Source organism: Sphaerodactylus townsendi, linkage group LG01 (genome assembly GCF_021028975.2).
Source record: "Sphaerodactylus townsendi isolate TG3544 linkage group LG01, MPM_Stown_v2.3, whole genome shotgun sequence".
Taxonomy (NCBI): Eukaryota; Metazoa; Chordata; class Lepidosauria; order Squamata; family Sphaerodactylidae; genus Sphaerodactylus; species Sphaerodactylus townsendi.
Window position 1 is genome coordinate 32,514,268 of NC_059425.1, and position 18,416 is coordinate 32,532,683.

At 45.6% G+C, this 18,416-nt stretch overlaps 1 protein-coding gene across 7 annotated transcripts in view; it reads left to right on the top strand.

Annotated features, from left to right (window-relative positions):
* The window catches only part of EXTL3 (exostosin like glycosyltransferase 3), a 178,447-nt gene extending 163,759 nt beyond the window's left edge, over positions 1 to 14,688 (top strand). For all 7 annotated transcript variants that reach the window (XM_048517072.1, XM_048517103.1, XM_048517064.1 and 4 more), the window contains 4 exons: positions 1,230 to 1,357; positions 4,796 to 4,940; positions 5,978 to 6,106; positions 10,349 to 14,688. In XM_048517072.1, the coding sequence (XP_048373029.1) occupies positions 1,230 to 1,357; positions 4,796 to 4,940; positions 5,978 to 6,106; positions 10,349 to 10,558 (612 nt within the window). In that variant the 3' untranslated portion in view covers positions 10,559 to 14,688. The remainder of the gene's footprint in view (positions 1 to 1,229; positions 1,358 to 4,795; positions 4,941 to 5,977; positions 6,107 to 10,348) is intronic.
* Positions 14,689 to 18,416: the final 3,728 nt, after the last annotated feature.

The following is an 18,416-nucleotide window of genomic DNA, read 5'->3' on the forward strand; positions in this document are numbered from 1 at the left end:
CAAGTATCACTGATCATTCTGTTACAAGTACAGCCACCAGTGCTGCCTTCAGTCATCAAGCCTCAGTTGAGGAGACATGGAAGGTGGCCACATGATCATACCGATCAGGAACAACAAGATAAACTCTTTTACTTCAGCTGACCACGACTTTTGGGTGCCAAGTTCTGCAACAAATGATTCATAATTCCTGCCCAAAGACTGAGGGAGACAACTTGTGAAAATCCCTAGCTAGAAGATGCTGCCCTCCTCAGAGCGAGAAGAGAACCTTGGTAACTTTCCATGAGGGTTCCCTCTGCTCTGAAGTATGGAGGATATCTTGTGTGCCCCCCCCTCCCCGAGTGAAGAAGGATGTGATAAGTATCTGAGTAGCTGCCAAAGTGAGAAGAAAGACAACAATAAAGCTTGAAAGAATCACTTACATGTTTGGAAAGTGTGGAAAGGCAGAAGTCTGGGTTCATCTTCTCCCTCAGCAACTGTTAATTTTGACTACTGTTAGCCTAATACTCTTCTTGCTATGACAGTGTTGTTTAACTGATCCTATTAGGAAGGAGGAGGATTTATACACTGCTTTTCTCAACCATAAGGAGTCTCAAAGTTGCTTACAAACTCCTTCCCTTCCTCTCCCCACAACAGGCACCTTGTGAAGTAGGTGAGGTGAGAGAGTTCATGTACAGGAGTGGGGAAACAAGCCTGGTCCACTAGATTAAAGTTTGCTGCTCATATGGAGGAGTGGGGAATCAAGCTCAGTTCTCCAGATTAGAGTCCACCGCTCTTAACTACTACACCATTCTGACTGGTGTACTGTCCTGAGTTCATCGTTTTTCCCCCCTCTAGTTCAGAAAGTATTTACATTGAGCCATGAGATTCCACCTGGGAGACAGGAAGTGGAAAGTTTTAGTCCTGCCTCCCTGAGCAGCCCGTGGGACACACTCTAGCTACAAGATGCCCTCCTTACCTCAGAGCAGAAGGAGCCCTCACAGTAAGTATCCAATGTTCAGTTCCTTGCTCCAAACTGCCCTCTCACAAAGCTACTTTTGTGTGGGAAAGCAACTATCATGCCTCCAAAAAGAGTTTTGTTGAAACTGTGCAGTTTTGTGATGTTGATGTTGAACAGGGCCATGTGTCATCCCCCTAAAGCCTTCTAGAGCTGGGAAGCCTGCTCCTAATGGTTATAAGATCATGCAAGCATTGTATGTTTTAAAAAGTAGTACATTACTTCTGTCTCCTAGGTTGTGCGCACAGAGAAGAACAGCCTGAACAACCGATTTCTGCCCTGGGATGAGATTGAGACGGAAGCCATTTTGTCTATTGACGATGATGCCCACCTTCGCCATGATGAGATCATGTTTGGATTCCGGTGAGTGAACCCCTTAAAACTTTATTCAGGACTGGGCCACAGCTGGCTCGAATCTTTCTATCCCTGGCCCTGGATTACCGTATCTGTTCAGCCTTCTGCTGTTGTCTCCTCCTTCCATTTTACGGTCAAGCAGGAGATGAGGTTAAATGACTTGTCTTAGCTCTTCGATGTAGATTTTTCTTGCAGCAGTGTGTTATTCGTAATATAACTTAAGTACCACTTTCAGCTTGCAAACCACTTGAAAATCCTTATTGGATTTAGGGTTGTAAGAATCCTGTAAGATGAGTCTCTGTTGTTTCCCCCATTGTATGTATTTGGAGAGGTACGGATAAAGGCAGGGTGACTGTGACTTGTCAGAATCATACAATTAGTTTCTGGGACAACCGGCAGCTGAGGCTGTCTCTCCCCGATCCAAGCCACATTCTCTGCTCGTGGAACGTTCTTTAATTACCGATTATCTTTTTTTTGGTATATGTCAAGAACCCACGCAGCGCAGGAGAACAAACGAAGGGTCCTCACAGATGTATAGTTGGGAGCCCATAAAGCAATGGCCATAAAGAATAAGTGGTGTCTCTGCCCACTAGGACCCCAGAGCTTTTCTTTTATGTTTTGAGCTTATTTTGGGACTGATCTCTATACCCATGAGAACTAGAAACCGTGCCTTTGAAAAATGAAAATGATAAGCAGCCGTGCTTTGAGTGCGAAGCTGCAGCCACATTACTTGCCCTTGTGGGTACATAAGAGAAAGTTCTAAGAGAGGCATCCTGCTGGGCGTTGGATGAGAGATTCCCTTCTGACTGGGGCTTGGTAAGATGGGGCAGGCAGTCATGCATCTTAGTCAGTCATTCAGAAATTCGACCGCTATAGGAGGAAAAATCCAAAGTCTCAAACTTCCCTGAAAGAAAATTTAACCGAGCAGCTGTCTGATTCACTCTTTTCTCTATTCGTTGAAAGGATTTTGCTGATAGTAAACATTGGTCAGCCAGTTCTTCCAATGCATTTGTAAAAAAAAGTTGCTGGGACTTAGAGGTAATGGCGCTGTTTCCTCCGGTACTTGCCCTTGTGGTTTGTACTCGAGTAAAGATTGGTGTGTGGAGAGAACACACAGGAAAAGGCAATTCTGCATATTCGGAAAGTGACTTACTACTTCTACTGAAAATGATGGTTAGCATGCAAGAGACACTTCCAGTGTTCAACACTGGTCAGGTGTCAAGCCCTAGATCTGCAACCAATATCAGACTCAGTGATTTCAATCAGAAGTCTTTATTGACAGATGACAGCATGGCCATAGAAGAAGCCAGTTCTGAGAACTGTCTTTCTCAAGCACCTTTTCAGCGGGAAACCGAAAGTGAAGTGAAACTCATTACCATGACAGAAAACAGAACCCCATTTAATGTCTGGAGGCCCTCCTGACATCAGGTCAGGTACTTTATCCTGTTGTAATCTTGCAACATCCCTGAAACATAGAACAATTCCCTAATTGCAGATGGCGGGATCAGAGGCTGGGAGGGAGGCTTGCCTGAGGCTACCTGTGAGTTTGTGGCAGAGCAGAGATTTCAACCAGGACCGTCCATGGGCATACAGCTTGTTCTCTTAGCCGCCCTGCTGCACAGCTCACGGCATCTCACATCACCTTCAAGAAGTAGATTGAAGGTTTCCTCCCGCTTGTCCATGACCCATGTAGCCTGACTCAGGGATCAGTCCAGCTAAACAGCTGTGAGAGAGCAGCCCAGCTCAAGTGACAAAAAACAGGAGGGTGACAGTGAGCTCTCCTCTCCCAGAAACGTTCCTCCAGTTGAGGCAAGAATCTCCGAGAAGTACGGTTGGCTGTAGAGAAGAGGGACAAGTTCCTGGTCTCTCAGGCTGTCTTCCAAACAATTCTTCTTGGTTTCCCATACTTGAGTTTTATGCTCCACAGCCGTGCTAGAAGAAAGCTTCAAGAGAATTAGCTGTGCAAAAACACCTTCCTCCTCGTTTCCTTTCTTTTGTTACAATTCCTGCTGCACAAACAAGCTGGTTCACGAAGTATGATTATTTTAAGTTCCATGCTTCTATTTATAGTATCATTACAAAGCAGATGTGTGGCTGCTTTTCTTAGGCACGCCATGAAAAGACGTGGGAGTGTTGTGAAGAGAGAAAAATATGCTTTGGAGTTATTTGGAAAAGTGCTGTTGTTCAGCAGGGTAAATCTGACGCGAGCTTTCAAGAGAGAGTGGCAGAATTTTCTCCCTTTCCCTGATTTGGCTGTGCTTTCTCTAGTGGTGGGGGCAGCTCTCACAATAGTTCTTAATGTACTTGGTACAGAGTATATTTTAATCCCCTTTCCCAGATGTTTTCAGAGGATAGTGATGTATTTGATTGTGTGTCCCTGCATAGCTGGGGTTGGACTTGATTGCCCTAGGGGTCTCTTCCAACACTATGATTCTATTGTCTGGATACATGTTAAGAATAATCACTGAAATTGGGTCTGCACTCCGTAATTGCCAGAAAAGAAAACTTGTATTAACCGCTGTATGACAAGGGGCGTTGTGGACAAAGTCTTTGAGGCAGTAAAAGGCTCAAAAGAAACATTTGCAAAATTGGAATACCTAAGGACAAACCATTGTTAAAGTCACATCAACCCTATCTCGTTTGTTTCCCCTCTTCTCCCTAGTAGTCTTTTCCTTCAAGGAAGTGGCTGGGATTTCCAGGGCTCCCCTGTGCCACTTTGTAGCCTGTAATGTGTTGAAAACAGTGCATTCTGCCTTGGCCCCTGCCTGGTGGAACACTCTTCCTCTGCCCATCAGGGCCCTGCGGGACCTTGAGCAGTTCCGCAGGGCCTGTAAAACAGAGCTGTTCCACCGGGCTTTTGGGGAGGCCGGTCACTGATGTGCCATCCCCTGCATACCATCACAACTGGCTACTGCTACTATTATTGTGCCCAGTCCCCTCCCAAGGGGGGTAGGAGGAGTCGCCATCTGTTGTCAGGTTTTTGTTACGCTGCTGTGTTTTAATTATTTATGGTTTCAATTACCTGATTGTAATTTTATGGTGTTTTAATGGTATCTTATTTTCTGTACACTGCCAAGAGCCCTTCGGGGGTATAAGAAGTTTAACAAATAAATAAATAACAAAATTCAAATATAAAAGAGGTTTTTTTAAAATGGTGAAATAGAAGAAGCTCTGTTGTTTAGCGTGAAAAGGCCCCTTCTGTGTTTATTTGTAGAAGGACTGGGTGGTGCATCTGGCCTGTGGTGTGTATGTCCTCTTTCTGTACACGAATGATTGACATATAGGGTAATGATGGTGAACAGCATATGATGCTTTATAAATTGTTTCAGACAATTGTCATTGACGCAGGGGGAAAACGGTTTCTCTGGCAGTGCTTATGGTTTGCTGCCTTCGAAGCATGTTGCTTTCCTTGCCTGCATGTTGAGGTTCTTTTCTTCCTATCTGCAGGGTTTGGAGAGAGGCTAGGGACCGCATTGTTGGGTTCCCTGGGCGGTACCACGCATGGGACGTCCCCCATCAGTCCTGGCTCTACAACTCCAATTACTCCTGTGAACTGTCCATGGTGCTGACGGGCGCTGCCTTCTTTCACAAGGTAAGGTCGAGTGGTGTGCAGTGGCCCCCATTCCCTTGGGATGGGTTCTGATTTAGCTCAGGTATTTTTGAAATAAGGAAGGTTGCAAGAAAATTAGCTGTGTGAGTTCCTCTTCTACGCACATGTTTCAGCTTTGCCAGAGCTAGTGCGGTACAGAAATAGAAATGCTGTTGACCCGAGGTTGATCTTGGCATCTCAAGAGAGTGCAGAGGGTGACCCTGGGAGATTGAGTGCATGACCAGTGTAATTTCAGCATTTTTCTGGGCTGTTGCAGTGCAAAAATGTTCTGCTTTGGCAATTCCATCGTTCTCTGTGCTGGAGCTGGAGTAAGCGAAGCTACTGCTGGTGGTTGTTCCTGCCTTCTGTTGTGTCATCCAAAACCAGAATCCTACTGATCATTAGTGAATACCAGGAATTCTTGAACAGGAACTTTGACGTCAATGTCTTAGTTTCTGATTGTTTGGTTCCAGAAAACATAGCTTTTATCCAGGACTGGAAGATTGTGGCATTTAAAGCCATTTCTTGCATGATTTCTGGAGAGAGCATCTAACTCTTTTCAGAAACTGGGAGGGAAGGACAGTCCTAAAATAGATCCACTCTTATCCAACCAAGCAAATTGGATCAACGCATATAACAGCTAAGTTATGATGGCAAAATGGAACTTCTGAATATCGGATAGTGAGAACAAGCAACAGAAGGACATCACCTTCATGTCCTTCTAGTGAGTTAATGAAAGCATCTGGTGATCTACTGTTCAAAATCTAATGCTGGACTAGATGGTTTCGTTACATTCTGTTGTGTCATCCATAAACAAGATCCCACTTGAGATCATGGCAGTTATGTTTTCTGGAACATATTTGTTAGTTTGTATGAGACTATTCTCCCACCTTTCCCACTGTGTACGTATTTGAGTCTATGGGTAGGTAATATCTTAGTGTCATGCTAAATCTGATCACCGAAAGAGATTTTCCCACTGGTTTCAGTGGCCTTTTGTAGAGTTTTTGCACTCCTTTGATTGTTGCCCAATCTTTCCACAGTACTATGCCTACCTGTATTCATATGTGATGCCACAGGCCATCCGTGATATGGTAGATGACTACATCAACTGTGAGGATATTGCTATGAACTTCCTGGTCTCTCATATCACCAGGAAGCCACCCATCAAGGTAAGCATTTGGTATAAAACATTAGCATTCAATTCCTTATGTTGTCTGGAAAAGCAAAATTAGTTGTCTCATAGAAGCACTGTGTCAGAACAAACATGTTGAAACAATGTATCAGCACATGAAGAAAGGTAATTTTCTGATTCCCAAGGATGACTTTCTGATTCCCTAATACCGTGTTTCCCCGAAAATAAGACCTACCCTGAAAATAAGCCCTGTCATGATTTTTCATGATTTTTGGAGGATGCTTAAAATATCAGCCCTACTCCAAAAATAAGCCCTACCGGTATAGTTACAGATCAGGATGGTGTGATCCAGCAGGGTGCTCTCTGCCAATGAGGATGCAGCTTGCATCACACGTGACAGGGAAGCAATGGGGCTGCAGAGAGCCCGCCTTAATGAATTGTGAAAATACCGTATTTTCCCCTAAAATAAACCCTACCCTGAAAATCTTTTGGTGTAAAAATTAATATAAGACCCTGTCTTATTTTCAGGTAAACACGGTAGTAACCAAAAACCAGTTTGCTTGGATTCCCATGAAAACAAATGCAACTTCACCATTTCTAAACTCTGCCTTGATCTAGCTTTTGCGTTACATTTCAGTTCTGTCTCAGTGCAAGGGATTGAGTTAGGTGATGACCCTCTATGCTTAGAACATCTGCCCTTACAAAAGCCTGAGCAAGCCTAATAGTGCCTTCAGTTCCTCATGCTGTTCTGTGGCCTTTCCCAGTAAGCACTTTGTCTTGGCCTCCTCAGTTCACCTTTGTTCACCCACGATTTCCATTCCCATCCATCCTTCCTTTCCTCCAGCCTTTGCCAAAGCTTAATGTCCTCAAGGAAAAGCATATTTGTTAGATGAATCTGACTAGATAAGTCTACCACTCCTGAGAACAGAACCTGTATCTTCCTAGACGCTTTGTCTGAGGCGGGACAGAGGAAGAGTCTGGGCGGAGCTTGCACAGCCCTTGACATGAGGCTCCAAAGCTCCATAGGTGGGGACAGCAAATGCTTCCAGAGCCTTTTTAATTCATTGTTGTCATTAGCTGACATTTTCCCCAGAGCAAAATCTACTGGGCCAATTTAGGTAATTGCTTTGACCTTTTGGCTCTGCAGTGCAGCTGGAATGGAGAAGAAGAGCAGGTTTATAGCTGCAGCTGGACCAGCTGCAGCATCAGAGAAGCTCCTCATAGGCTGGCATCAAAAATGAGGGGGATTTGCTTCACGGAGGGGTGGATGAACCTTGCTCTCAGTAGGGTCGCAAGTGGGGCTCCCCTGAGAATGGCTGGTGCACATTTTTCTGTCTCTCTGTCACTGTCTCTTTCTTTCCTACTCCTTTCTGTTGACCATGCTTTCCATATGTATGACCATGCGCATATTCACAGGAGAGAGCTAGGGGAAAGTGAATTAAGATCGGACTGCACGTAGGGGCGAGAAATCAGGCAACTGGACTTCACTACTGGCATCTCTGTTTCAAGACCTCCTGGCGCCTTACCCTGAGAAGAATTTAAGCTTCCTTGGCAACGGCTCTTCCCTTATCTGCTCACACAGTGGAGCCATTGTTCTAGGCTCCCTGATTTCCCCAAACCATATACACGTGTTCCTCTGTGACAGCGATCCTTTTTGGCAAATGCAACCCCCGTTGAGACCAAAGAGAGAGCGCTTCTCTTGTTGTATGCTTTACAGCTCCCTCTTGTCTCCCCTCTCCCCTCCGCCGTGCTGCGCTTTTGTGTGGTTTTGTCTCTAATTACCAAGGAGCTTCCAGCAGGGCGAACTTGCCTCTGTGCTAAGGGTGGCACGAATGCCCACTTCCAGGCTGCTTCCGCTGGGTTTCAAAAAGGGCGGAGCTCCACCACGTGCTTGCAAGAAGTCTCTTGAGGAAGCGGTCTCTTGCACATCTTGGCATGTCTGAAGAGCAGAGCAAGTTCCCCATCCTTCAGAGGGATTCTCACATTTTGGCTCCCGTGACTGACTGCTGTACTTATGTATAGGAAGCTGTTTATGGCTGGGGGGGCTGTGCACGGTGAGGTGCAGTTTTCAAAGAGGTAGTCAGATCCTCACTGAGCAGAGCCCTTCATTGTACCTTAAACAGTCCTCTGTGTCCTGGCCCTTGTTTGTATCTACCTGGAATTCAGTCCAGGAGATATTGGTCAGCCAAATTGGGTCTGGTCTCAAGGTGTCCCAGCCTGAGCATCTTATTTGGGAAGGAGGTGTAGCTCAGTAGTAAAGTAGCTGCTTTGCAGGCTGAGCCCCTCCCCCCATCCATATTCTAGACTTACTGTCTTTCTGAAAACAGCCTCAGGAGATTTGGACAGGGGAGGGGGATGACATTGAGGTAGTCTAATGTTTGGGTGATGCAGCATGGTCTTTTTAATACAATAATTAGTTGTATTGTCAAAGGCTTTCACGGCCGGAATCACTAGAGTGTTGTGGGTTTTCCAGGTTGCATGACTGTGTTCCAGTAGCAGTCTCTCCTGACATTTTGTGCCTGCATCTGTGGCTGGCATCCACAGCCACAGATGCAGGCAAAATGTCAGGAGAGTATGGTACTGGAACACGGTCATGCAGCCTGGAAAACCCACAACACCCTTATGGCGTTAGTTGTCGTTTGGTTGCAGCACTGAGTTTTTTGTGTATGATTTTTTTTAATGGTGGTATTGGGCAGATTTACTGTTTCGGTTGTTGGCATCTAGAAAAAATTAAATACCTCAAGTTGAAAGGCTTTGAAATCTCAGGGATTGGAGAGGCTGCCCGAGATTCTGGAGAGCAGGTCCCAGTCAGAATGGGTCATGCAGAAGCGGATGGACCAGTGGCCCATAAGTGGTGAAAGGTAGCTTCATATATTCATCCTGACTGTGGTGACTTGGGATGGACAGATTCTGTCCCTCTCCCTCCTCCCCTCATAATGGGATAAGGGCAGGGATAATGTTGCCATTCACCCAGAATTTCTCCTCCAAAACTCTAGACAGTTGGGAGCTAGGGGTTCTCTCAGGAGCAGCAGTGGCATAGTGGTTAAGAGCAGGTGTATTCTAATCTGGAGGAACCAGGTTTGATTCCTGCTCTGCCACCTGAGCTGTGGAGGCTTATCTGGGGAATTCACATTAGCCTGTACACTCCAACACACGCCAGCTGGGTGACCTTGGGCTAGTCACAGCTCTTCTGAGCTCTCTCAGCCCCACCTACTTCACAGGGTGTTTGTTGTGAGGGGGGAAGGGAAAGGAGTTTGTCAGCCCCTTTGAGTCTCCTATAGGAGAGAAAGGGGGGATATAAATCCAACCCTTCTTCTTCTTCAACACTCTGGCTATTGCTGCATAAAGCGACATCAGAGGAAAACAAAACTCTGGCCCATGGAGATCCCAGAGTGTGTGAAGACGGTAGTAAAAAATCAGTGACTTGACCAAGTTTTTAAAAAGTGAATCTACTCGAACATGACAGAGGGTTTGGAATGGGGAAGAGTGACTTAGAAGTCAACATAATTATCATGCAAATTCCAAAGGAAAGGATTACTTTCTTTTGCAGGATCCAAGGTACAGCACATAATTGAACAGGGTTTAAGCAAAATGAAGAAAAAAATCAAAACAAAGGATGCTCTGACATTTTTGTTATCATTTGAAACTCTGTTGTGGAATCACATAATTTGTTGCCACAGTTTAGGTTTCTGTGGGGTATATTTCCTTCCCTTGGACTTAGTAATTGTGGGGGTGGGCTACTATAGGTCTTTCCCTTCAAATAATTGTAGCTGTGTTAATCTGCAGTAGAGCAATATGAGACCAGTATCACCTTAGATACCAACGAGATACTTGGGATATGGACTTTTGAGAGTCAAAACCCCCTTCTTCGGATACTTCAAAACAATAATCACTGTCTGTTCCAAGCACTGGCAATCTCTACACTTTGTCCATGTTCCCAGACCCACCAACTTTATTGCTTGACTTCATTATTCTATATCTGAACTCTGTTCAGGGTTCTTACACATTCTAAAGGGAAGGGATGAAGCATGGAACCCTGAATGGCACAACCTGTCACCCCTCTTTTGTTTGCACCTGGAGGGCAACTGATTGCGCCTTCTTTCAGAAAAAATGTTTCTCGACGGGTCTGATCCAGCAGAGCTCTTCCGGTCTGGCTAAATCATCTTTGGGTCATCCCATCAACACAACACTGGTCCACTGAACCTTCTTGTGGTGCTTTGTTTGGTGATGGGCTTGGAGGGAATCTTTTTTGACAATTGTGCTGTTCTCTTATGTCCAGGTGACTTCTCGCTGGACCTTCCGCTGCCCGGGCTGTCCTCAGGCACTTTCTCACGACGACTCTCACTTCCACGAGCGACACAAATGCATCAACTTCTTTGTCAAAGTGTACGGCTACATGCCCCTGCTGTACACCCAATTCCGTGTGGACTCTGTTCTCTTCAAGACCCGGCTGCCTCACGATAAGACGAAATGCTTCAAGTTCATTTGAACAGAACCTGTTGGCTGCGGACCTCTGGGATGAGGCCAGCAGGTGACGTGGAAAGCAGGTCCCTTCACAAGCCTCAGGGAGGAAGAAACCTCCCCCAAGACTGTTTCCCCTTCGCTTGGGACATGGTCCATGAATCCCATGCCTGCCCAAGCCCACCGAGGGAAAACAAACAGGAACTGAACGGCCTCAGAGGGACCTCATTTAAAGACTCTCCTAGAATCACATACCGAGGAAACAAAACCTGAGACTTTGGTTAGTCCCCCAGTTAGTGGGTTAGCCAAGAGCAAAACTGGGTTTTTTAAAAAAAATATTAATTATTATTTAAAATGGAAGTGTTTTAGATATGCCTTGTAAGGCTTCCTTTTTTTTTCTTTTGGGGAGGGGGAATTTCACTGTTATTTTGTACCCTCCCCATATCACTCTTGGGGGAAATCGGAGCCCCAAGAGAGCCCCTGTACTTGAGGATCTGGTGTGCTGCTCTCGGGGAGTGTCGCGCAGGGTGGATTTGGGGTGGGGTGGGGTGGGGGAGCTGACTCTCTTACTTCATGGTGTCCCCTGTGCGAGATCTAATCAGGGCACCAGGAGGAGATGGTGCTGTTCTTCCACTGGGGAAAAAATTTACTCCTTTTCTGTTTGTTCTCCTGTGGCTGCTAAGGAGCTAACTACTGCTGATAAGCATTTCTCCCCACTTGTTCCTTCAACCCTACTGTGGCCCTTTCTGACACCCACTTCGTCCCATATTCCTTTTTATGGAAGAGCTGTTCCATGGTGGCTGCCCCACCTGCCTACCTATCCAGTTCCTCACAGATAGGCCACAAGCCACAGATAGGTCACAAGGCTGGCGAAACCTCCTCTCCCTGCTTATGTGAGAAGTGTTAAGCTCCACCCCCTTTGGCTCAAAGGTCTTAATTACCCGTTACTTATGCAACACGAGAAGCTTCTGTTTGGTGTGCTGTTGCTATGGGGCTGTGCTTCATAGCCTTTTTACGGGAAGTTTGTAGTGACTTTTTGAAATCCCTTTGACTTGGCATCTTGGTGATTCTGTCTCAGTTCTCCCTCACACACATGTGTGCGCCCTGCAAGAGTTTCACTTGACAGGTGTGGAGGCTGGTGCTGTGTCACTGAGAATGGGAGCAAGCATGCGTGCAGGCAGCCGAGCAAAATGTGTCCTGGCTCAACCTTCAGTGAGCCGCCTGCAGACTGCATTCACTGTATAAGTCTCTCTCTTTCCTTCCGTTCTCTTCTGCAGGAGACCCCAGTGCTTTTTCTGGCATTCTGGAAATTGCTGGGTTTGGTTGCCAGTAGCCACCAAGACTCCAAAAATGACTCATCCCTGCACTTCAGGCAGCCTCAATTTGCCTCTGGGCCATGCCAAGAATAGAGATGGGGTGTAACCGTCCTCTTCGTTTTGCTGTTTAAAATCAGGCTTCTTGCTTTGCTAATGTCTTAAGGGGGAAATGCATGTTTTAAAGGACTTATTTTCTCCTTTAAAATGTTAATTTCCCAGTGAGGAAAGCTGTTTCTGAACAACATAACCAAGTGGAAGTTGAAGGATTAAACCACCCTCTCCTATTACCCTGTTTGGCCCCAAGGTAAATTGAGGCAGCACCAGCCTGCAATTTACAGTTCATTGTTAGACCTCAGAAAAGTGAACACATCTTTTTCAGCCCTGAGTTCCCTGCTGCAAGCAGTACTACGTGGATGCCTAAGCCAAGTGCAAAGTGTTTGTGCATGAGCTGGGACCCTCCCTGTTCTTTGTGTGCTCCACTTTTAAAGTGCCAGCTGCATATCAGTTGTCCTCCTGAGCTTTCAGTTTCTGGTTTTTGATTTCAGGGTATTACTTCCAGAGACCCTAATTGAGGTCTTTGCCAAATGGAAAATGAGGCATTTCTCTATGTTGGTTGGATGATTCTCTGGCTTTCGTTCATCATTTACAGAAAGTAAGTCTGCTGAAGGGACCCTTAGTACCCATTCCATGAGAAATTCTTTACCCTGAGTTCTTTCCTGCTGCTCTTCTGATATCGGGCCCAATGCAAACATGAGGCTGGCGAGGCCTCATTTCCTTGAGTGACTTCACACAGACTTAGCGCCTGCCTTGTTTATACTGTGCTGCACCTTAATAGAAACAACTCCATTTACTTAATTGGCACACAAGATCCCCTTCTATCTGCTGGCGTTTTATGGCCTTCTGTTGTAACAGTTTCATAACAAAGCACTTGTAGCTACTTTGCATGGTTTGAAGCACAATATAAGTAAATCACAAAAGGATTCTCTTTTGCTTTGCCAGCATCCCCTTTCAATCAGGCCTTACTCCTTGCTAATGAAGGATTCAGATTCCTGCCCAACATGCACCATTATGTGCTGCTACGGCTACCATAGAACAACTGTGTGAAAGGACACTATATTTAATGAGAGTACAGTTAGAGGGGATTCACTCCTTGGGAAAATGTTAGTGAATGTATTCTAACTATAGCAGGATCTTAGCTTCACCTGCTTTGCACTGTGGCATATGTCAACTACTGCTCCTGAATGGTTACAAATCCTTTGGGATATTTGGCCTTTTTGCATTGTTCCTCTCTCTCGTATTAGTACAAGATATGCAAGCTGAAAACAGAGGAAAGGGTCCTTGAAGGGTTAAATCAGCCACTCCATTCTCCTGCATGACCTCAAGGCAAATTGAGGCCACACAAGCTTGGATTTTGCTTTTGATGGACGGACCATGCCACAGTATCTTACTACTTCCGAGTATCACACAAGTGAAATGGGGCTCAAGATATTACAGTGGTGAGCCCATATTTAGGCACTAAGGTGTTTCCATCATTAGTGGTTCCCCCACACACCTCCACCCAATTTAAATTACGATATTCAATTGCCTTGTAGAAGAGCAAAAAGGTTACTAAGGGCAGACTCTCCCACCAGCCATTCATTGCTTAACCATCATTTAAAAGTACTAATTCCCCACAGATATACGTGTCATATGCATTTGCTCAGTGGCCTGTGCAAAGTTCAAAGGGAAGTTTTATTGTGCAGCAGTATATTTGATCATCTGCAGCCTCATGGTGCATGCTGGAAAAATGGCCTCAAGGTGTTGTCCAGAACTGTGCTCGCCCTTTCAAGGCTGGGCATTGCCACTCTTGTTTTCCCCCAGACTTCTGTATGTTCAGGCAGGCCCTAGAAAATCTACCTTAAATGAGCATGTTAAAAGGGCAGGCAGCAGCGGTCCCTCCTCTTCGCTGTGCTGGTTACAGCTAACCCAGCCTGAACTCCCAGCAAATGCAGGCCGCTTTCTCATGCGGGCTAGCAGAGCTCTGCCATCGTTGGCTACGGAGAGAAGCTGCATGCTGGGCTCTGTCTGCCGTAGCCAGTAGTGGAGTTGCTGAGCTCAGATTCAGGTGGTAACAGTCCTTTTTTAAAAAAAATGTGGACACACCTGGTTCCTTTTGAAAGGTCTGCCAGGGTTGTGTTTCTCATCAACCGAATAGTTTCAAAGTTGCTCTAAGGCATGTTTTTTCATCCCGTTAGCAGACAGCACCTACACCTCAAGCTTGTTTTTAGGTTGGGGGATAGCCTGTTTGGTCAAGCGACGTATCTATCCACAAAATGGATCCTCTCGTGGCTGCTACTCCAAGGTTTTTCTTAGAATTGAAGGGAGACTGGAAGGAAGAGGTTGTGTGTGAATCAGGTTTGAATCAGGCAAACTGGTGGGTTTCCCCAGTTCTCAAATGTGCTTGTCAGAAATGTTCCATCGGAATGTTTTTGCGCCCTTTACTTTTCTCTGCTGTATTCTGTCCTTTATCTCATTTCTTGGAGATAAAGAAGGGATCAGCTGAATCTCGGAGCGAGGGCTTTCCTTTGCTGGGGTACTCTGGAATCATAACAGATCCTCACCGCCTTCGCTGGTTTACCGCACCCACTGTGCTCCCCTCCCCCCCCCTTCACTCAGCATCCATCACTGGCCTTCCATTCCCTGCAACAACAGATGTATTTAAAAGCTCTGTGAGCACCAAATTTTAAATTGTTGTTTAAAAAAGATAAGTGGGTGGGAGGGATCTCAAACAGGACACGAGCACAATATTCATATGTTAAAAATTTTGTAAAAGGATAAAATAAACTCAGAGTTTAACTTGAAAGCGTCTGAAACTCTTTGGCACCTTGACTCGGAAGGAAGGTCTTCAAGGAGACAAACGTGGTGATGGTTGGAGAGAAACCAGAAACAACGGTGACCACAGTTTCTAAATCTTGGCTGCTTGATCCATATCCACCATATTGCTGCTTAATTAAAAAAAGTATTTACTCCCCCAAATCCTTAGACTTTTAGTTCTCACCATGTGCCCGGTTTGTTCTACATTTTATTTCATAGATGCCAAACTGTACTGGAAGTTTTGCCTTTGTGTTTTTGAACCTTGCCCCAGAATGTTTGAAAACATGAGATGGCACTGGAAATCATGATCAAAGTTCATCTCTGGCGTCCCATGACCACCCATCTCTGCCTGTGGCCCCAGGGGGCAATCTCCCTGTGGGTACATCCTTCATTTTTTAAAACCAAAGCCACATCAAACAGAATCTGAAAGGACAAGCCACACGCCGTCCTAGCGCATCTGACAATCCTGGATCTTTCATCATTGTCAGATTCCAGAGGACTTGACCTTCCCAGCATCCCTCTGCTGTTTGTGTGGATTCTATGGGGACGGTTCACAGTTTCTCGTTTCAAGTTCCTTTTCCCCCTGCCGCAAATAGCAGTATGGATTGAATGTTTCTCTTAACTCGAGGGTATTTTAAAAACGTGTAAAATCTTAGTGCCGTTGGTAAATTACCTCGTCAAGTTTAATTTAAGCAGATGGTCACCTCCGTAGCAAAAGAGAAGGGGAATCCAGATGCAGTAAGTGCCATGAATGCTGTTGCTGGTGGTCAGTTATTACAAAATGAATGTACTACCCCTCAGGGATGGATATCAGGCTTTTCACCACTGAAGGTGAAGGCAGAGGGAGACAGGACAATAAAAGCTTCCCCCAAAATTAAAAAAAATCTTGCATATGCATAGGCAATGCACTTAGCAGGTGAGCTAGTGATGGCCAGTGTGGGGATCCACCCCGTGTCCAGCTGTCATGGTGGCAGATGCTGGGAGCTTCTTTGTGCTTGATCACAGTGGCAGTGGATGCCAGGAGAGGCTCTGGGCTTGGCTATGGTGGTGGCAGATGGTGGAGAGGCTCCAAGATTAGCTGCTGTGCCAGAGTGTTCTGGGAGCTGCGCTGGGCCCAGCTGCCACAATGGAGCACTTTGGGAGCTACTCCTGGCCCTGATGCTGAGGCAGAGAACTTTGGGAGCCGCTCTGGGTCAACTGCCATGGCAGAAGATACCAGGAGATGCCGATTTCAGTGCCTGTGTTGCAGGCAGGCAGGCAGGCAGGGCATGGTCAGGTCCAATCTCACAAGACAGAACAGGCAGCAGACAATCGCAGTCAAAAGGTAGTCCAGTGGGTCAAGGCAGGCAGCAGGCAAAAGCATGGTCACAAGTCAGTCCAACAGGTCATAGCACAGGAAATCAGGCAAACAGGCTGGAGATCAGCAGGCTGGAGATCAGACACACAGAAGCAACAGGGAATACACTTGTTGCACCCAGGCAGAAGCAAGCTCACAGCAAGGCTTATATAGAGAGCCTTGTTCAGGGGGCTGGGATTCTGCAAGGAGTCATCAGATGCAGAGACTTCTAATCTCCCATACCTTGCTGCCAAATGAGCACTCCTTCTGTGCTTCTGCAGTAGCAGCCTCTGCTTCTGCCTCCTTTGCACAGCTGGCTCATCACTGGGTTCCCTAGGAGGATCTGCAGGCTCCTCCACCTGTATGCCATCAGGCAGGGGAGGACTGGGCATCGGCTCTGCTGCCTGGTCTTTGGGAGCAGCCTCCTCTGGCTTCACTGTGCCCTCAGGCTCTGCCTCAGAGTCCTCTGTGTTCTGGTAAGTACCCAGGGGCTGGCTCATGACAAAAGGCACTGCTATAAGGAGATGATGTGGTGGATCTTGGAGCTGTAATGGATGGGGAGAGATGTGGAGGGGGGACCCAGTGCCCAGGGTAAGCCCTGGACGTTGTTTCAAGTAGCTGCACGATGTCACTTTTCTGCATATTTGTCAAGTCTGTCTGAGGCTGCAGAGACCCCTTTCCTTGTCTGTGACTAGTCTGGTTTTGTTGTTTTCATAACTGGCAGTAGACTAGCCACTTCATTATTACATATAACGGTAATATATTCACCTCAAGAAGATCCAGGATTATCACAACACAAAGGATCTGGTTCCTGGTAAAAAGATTCGTGATTCTTACCTCTGGATTTGAAAGATGTCTGCTTCCATGTGCCCACTGCTGTTCACGTGAAATATCTCTTTTTGAGTTGGAAAGTTGGGTGGGGTGTGTGTGTGTGACAAACTGCCAACACTTACTGCAATTCTTCGGTCCTTCCTCTATCTCCCAAGTGATGTCAAAGCAGGTTGCAGTGCTAGTATCATATCTAAAAGGACGCTACTTTCAATTTCACTCGTATCTTGGAAATTTGTTATTGGCTGCAGACATGGAGAGTGAGACTTTGCAAGGAATAAATTGCACCACCCAGGCAACAAAAGCACAGGGATTACTGATAAACAGAGAGAAAGCTGTTCCAAAGCCAGAACAGAGAGTGCAGTTCACAGGAGTTATTGAGGACTCTCTACATGCTTATATTCGGAGACAGCGAGTCCTCAAGATGGCTTGTATTGATTCAGCCTCTTATGAAATTCTCAAGACAGCCTGTAATAAACAGGGACATTTAAGAGTGGTGGTGATTCCAGCCTTGTGAATATATCCATCATAACTCAGGCTCGAAGTACATGAGATTATTTGTTATATTTTTAGTATCATATAACTAATGCTTACAGTAGTAGAATGGCAGAATATGACCACAAGAGGAAGAAAGGCAAACATTGTTCACTGAAGAGATAATTATATAATTTGCTTTTACAGAATATTTCTAAGTACGGGCATTATTGAAGTTACCATGACACATTTTTGTTCATTTTGGGCATTTGATAGAAGATTATGAAAGTGAATTGACAACAAAGGGAATGGATTTCAAGCAACAGGGAAAGCATCAACACTGGCTTGGCTTTTTGTCAATCTGATCCTGGGGGTTTAATTTTTCCAACAGAGCTATTATCTGAAGGTGTTCATACCACATGCCAACTGTAATTTTTATCACAGAATTTTCACAGCCGAGATGTGATGGATTGTGTTGTTAGTACTAGAAACTGTAGTTTGGGGTACCAAGCCCTCACCTGGATAGCCCAGGCTAGCTTGATCTTGTCAGATCTCAGAAGTTAAGCAGGGCTGACCCTGGCGAGAATTTGGATGGGAGACCTCCAAGGAATACCAGGATCATAATGCAGAGGCAGGTGAAAGCAAACCACCTCTGAGCATCTCTTGAAAACCTAGAGGTGACTTGACAGCAACACCACCACACCCCCAGATTATTAAGAAGTAAAATTGAGGTGAGAGACGAGTTCCTGAAATTTTTAAAGAATTTGGACAGATTCAATTCTCTGACAGCGTGGAATGCTCATTAAAACTCCAGAGTGTATCAGGGAGCATCAAAGCAAAGGCACGTAGGATAAAGTTATGTCATACGCTGATGTTTTTTGCATTACTGTTATTGCTTTTCCTGATAGAGAAAGAATGGTTTCGATTGCATTACGTAAAAAAAATAGACCAATGAGCCGGTGGTGCAAAACCATTATCCCCATACACTTTCTTACTCAGGCATGTTTTTAACTATCGCAGAGATTACCATTATTATACACTCCAATCACAACATCTGTTACTAGAATATTTTACAGCAT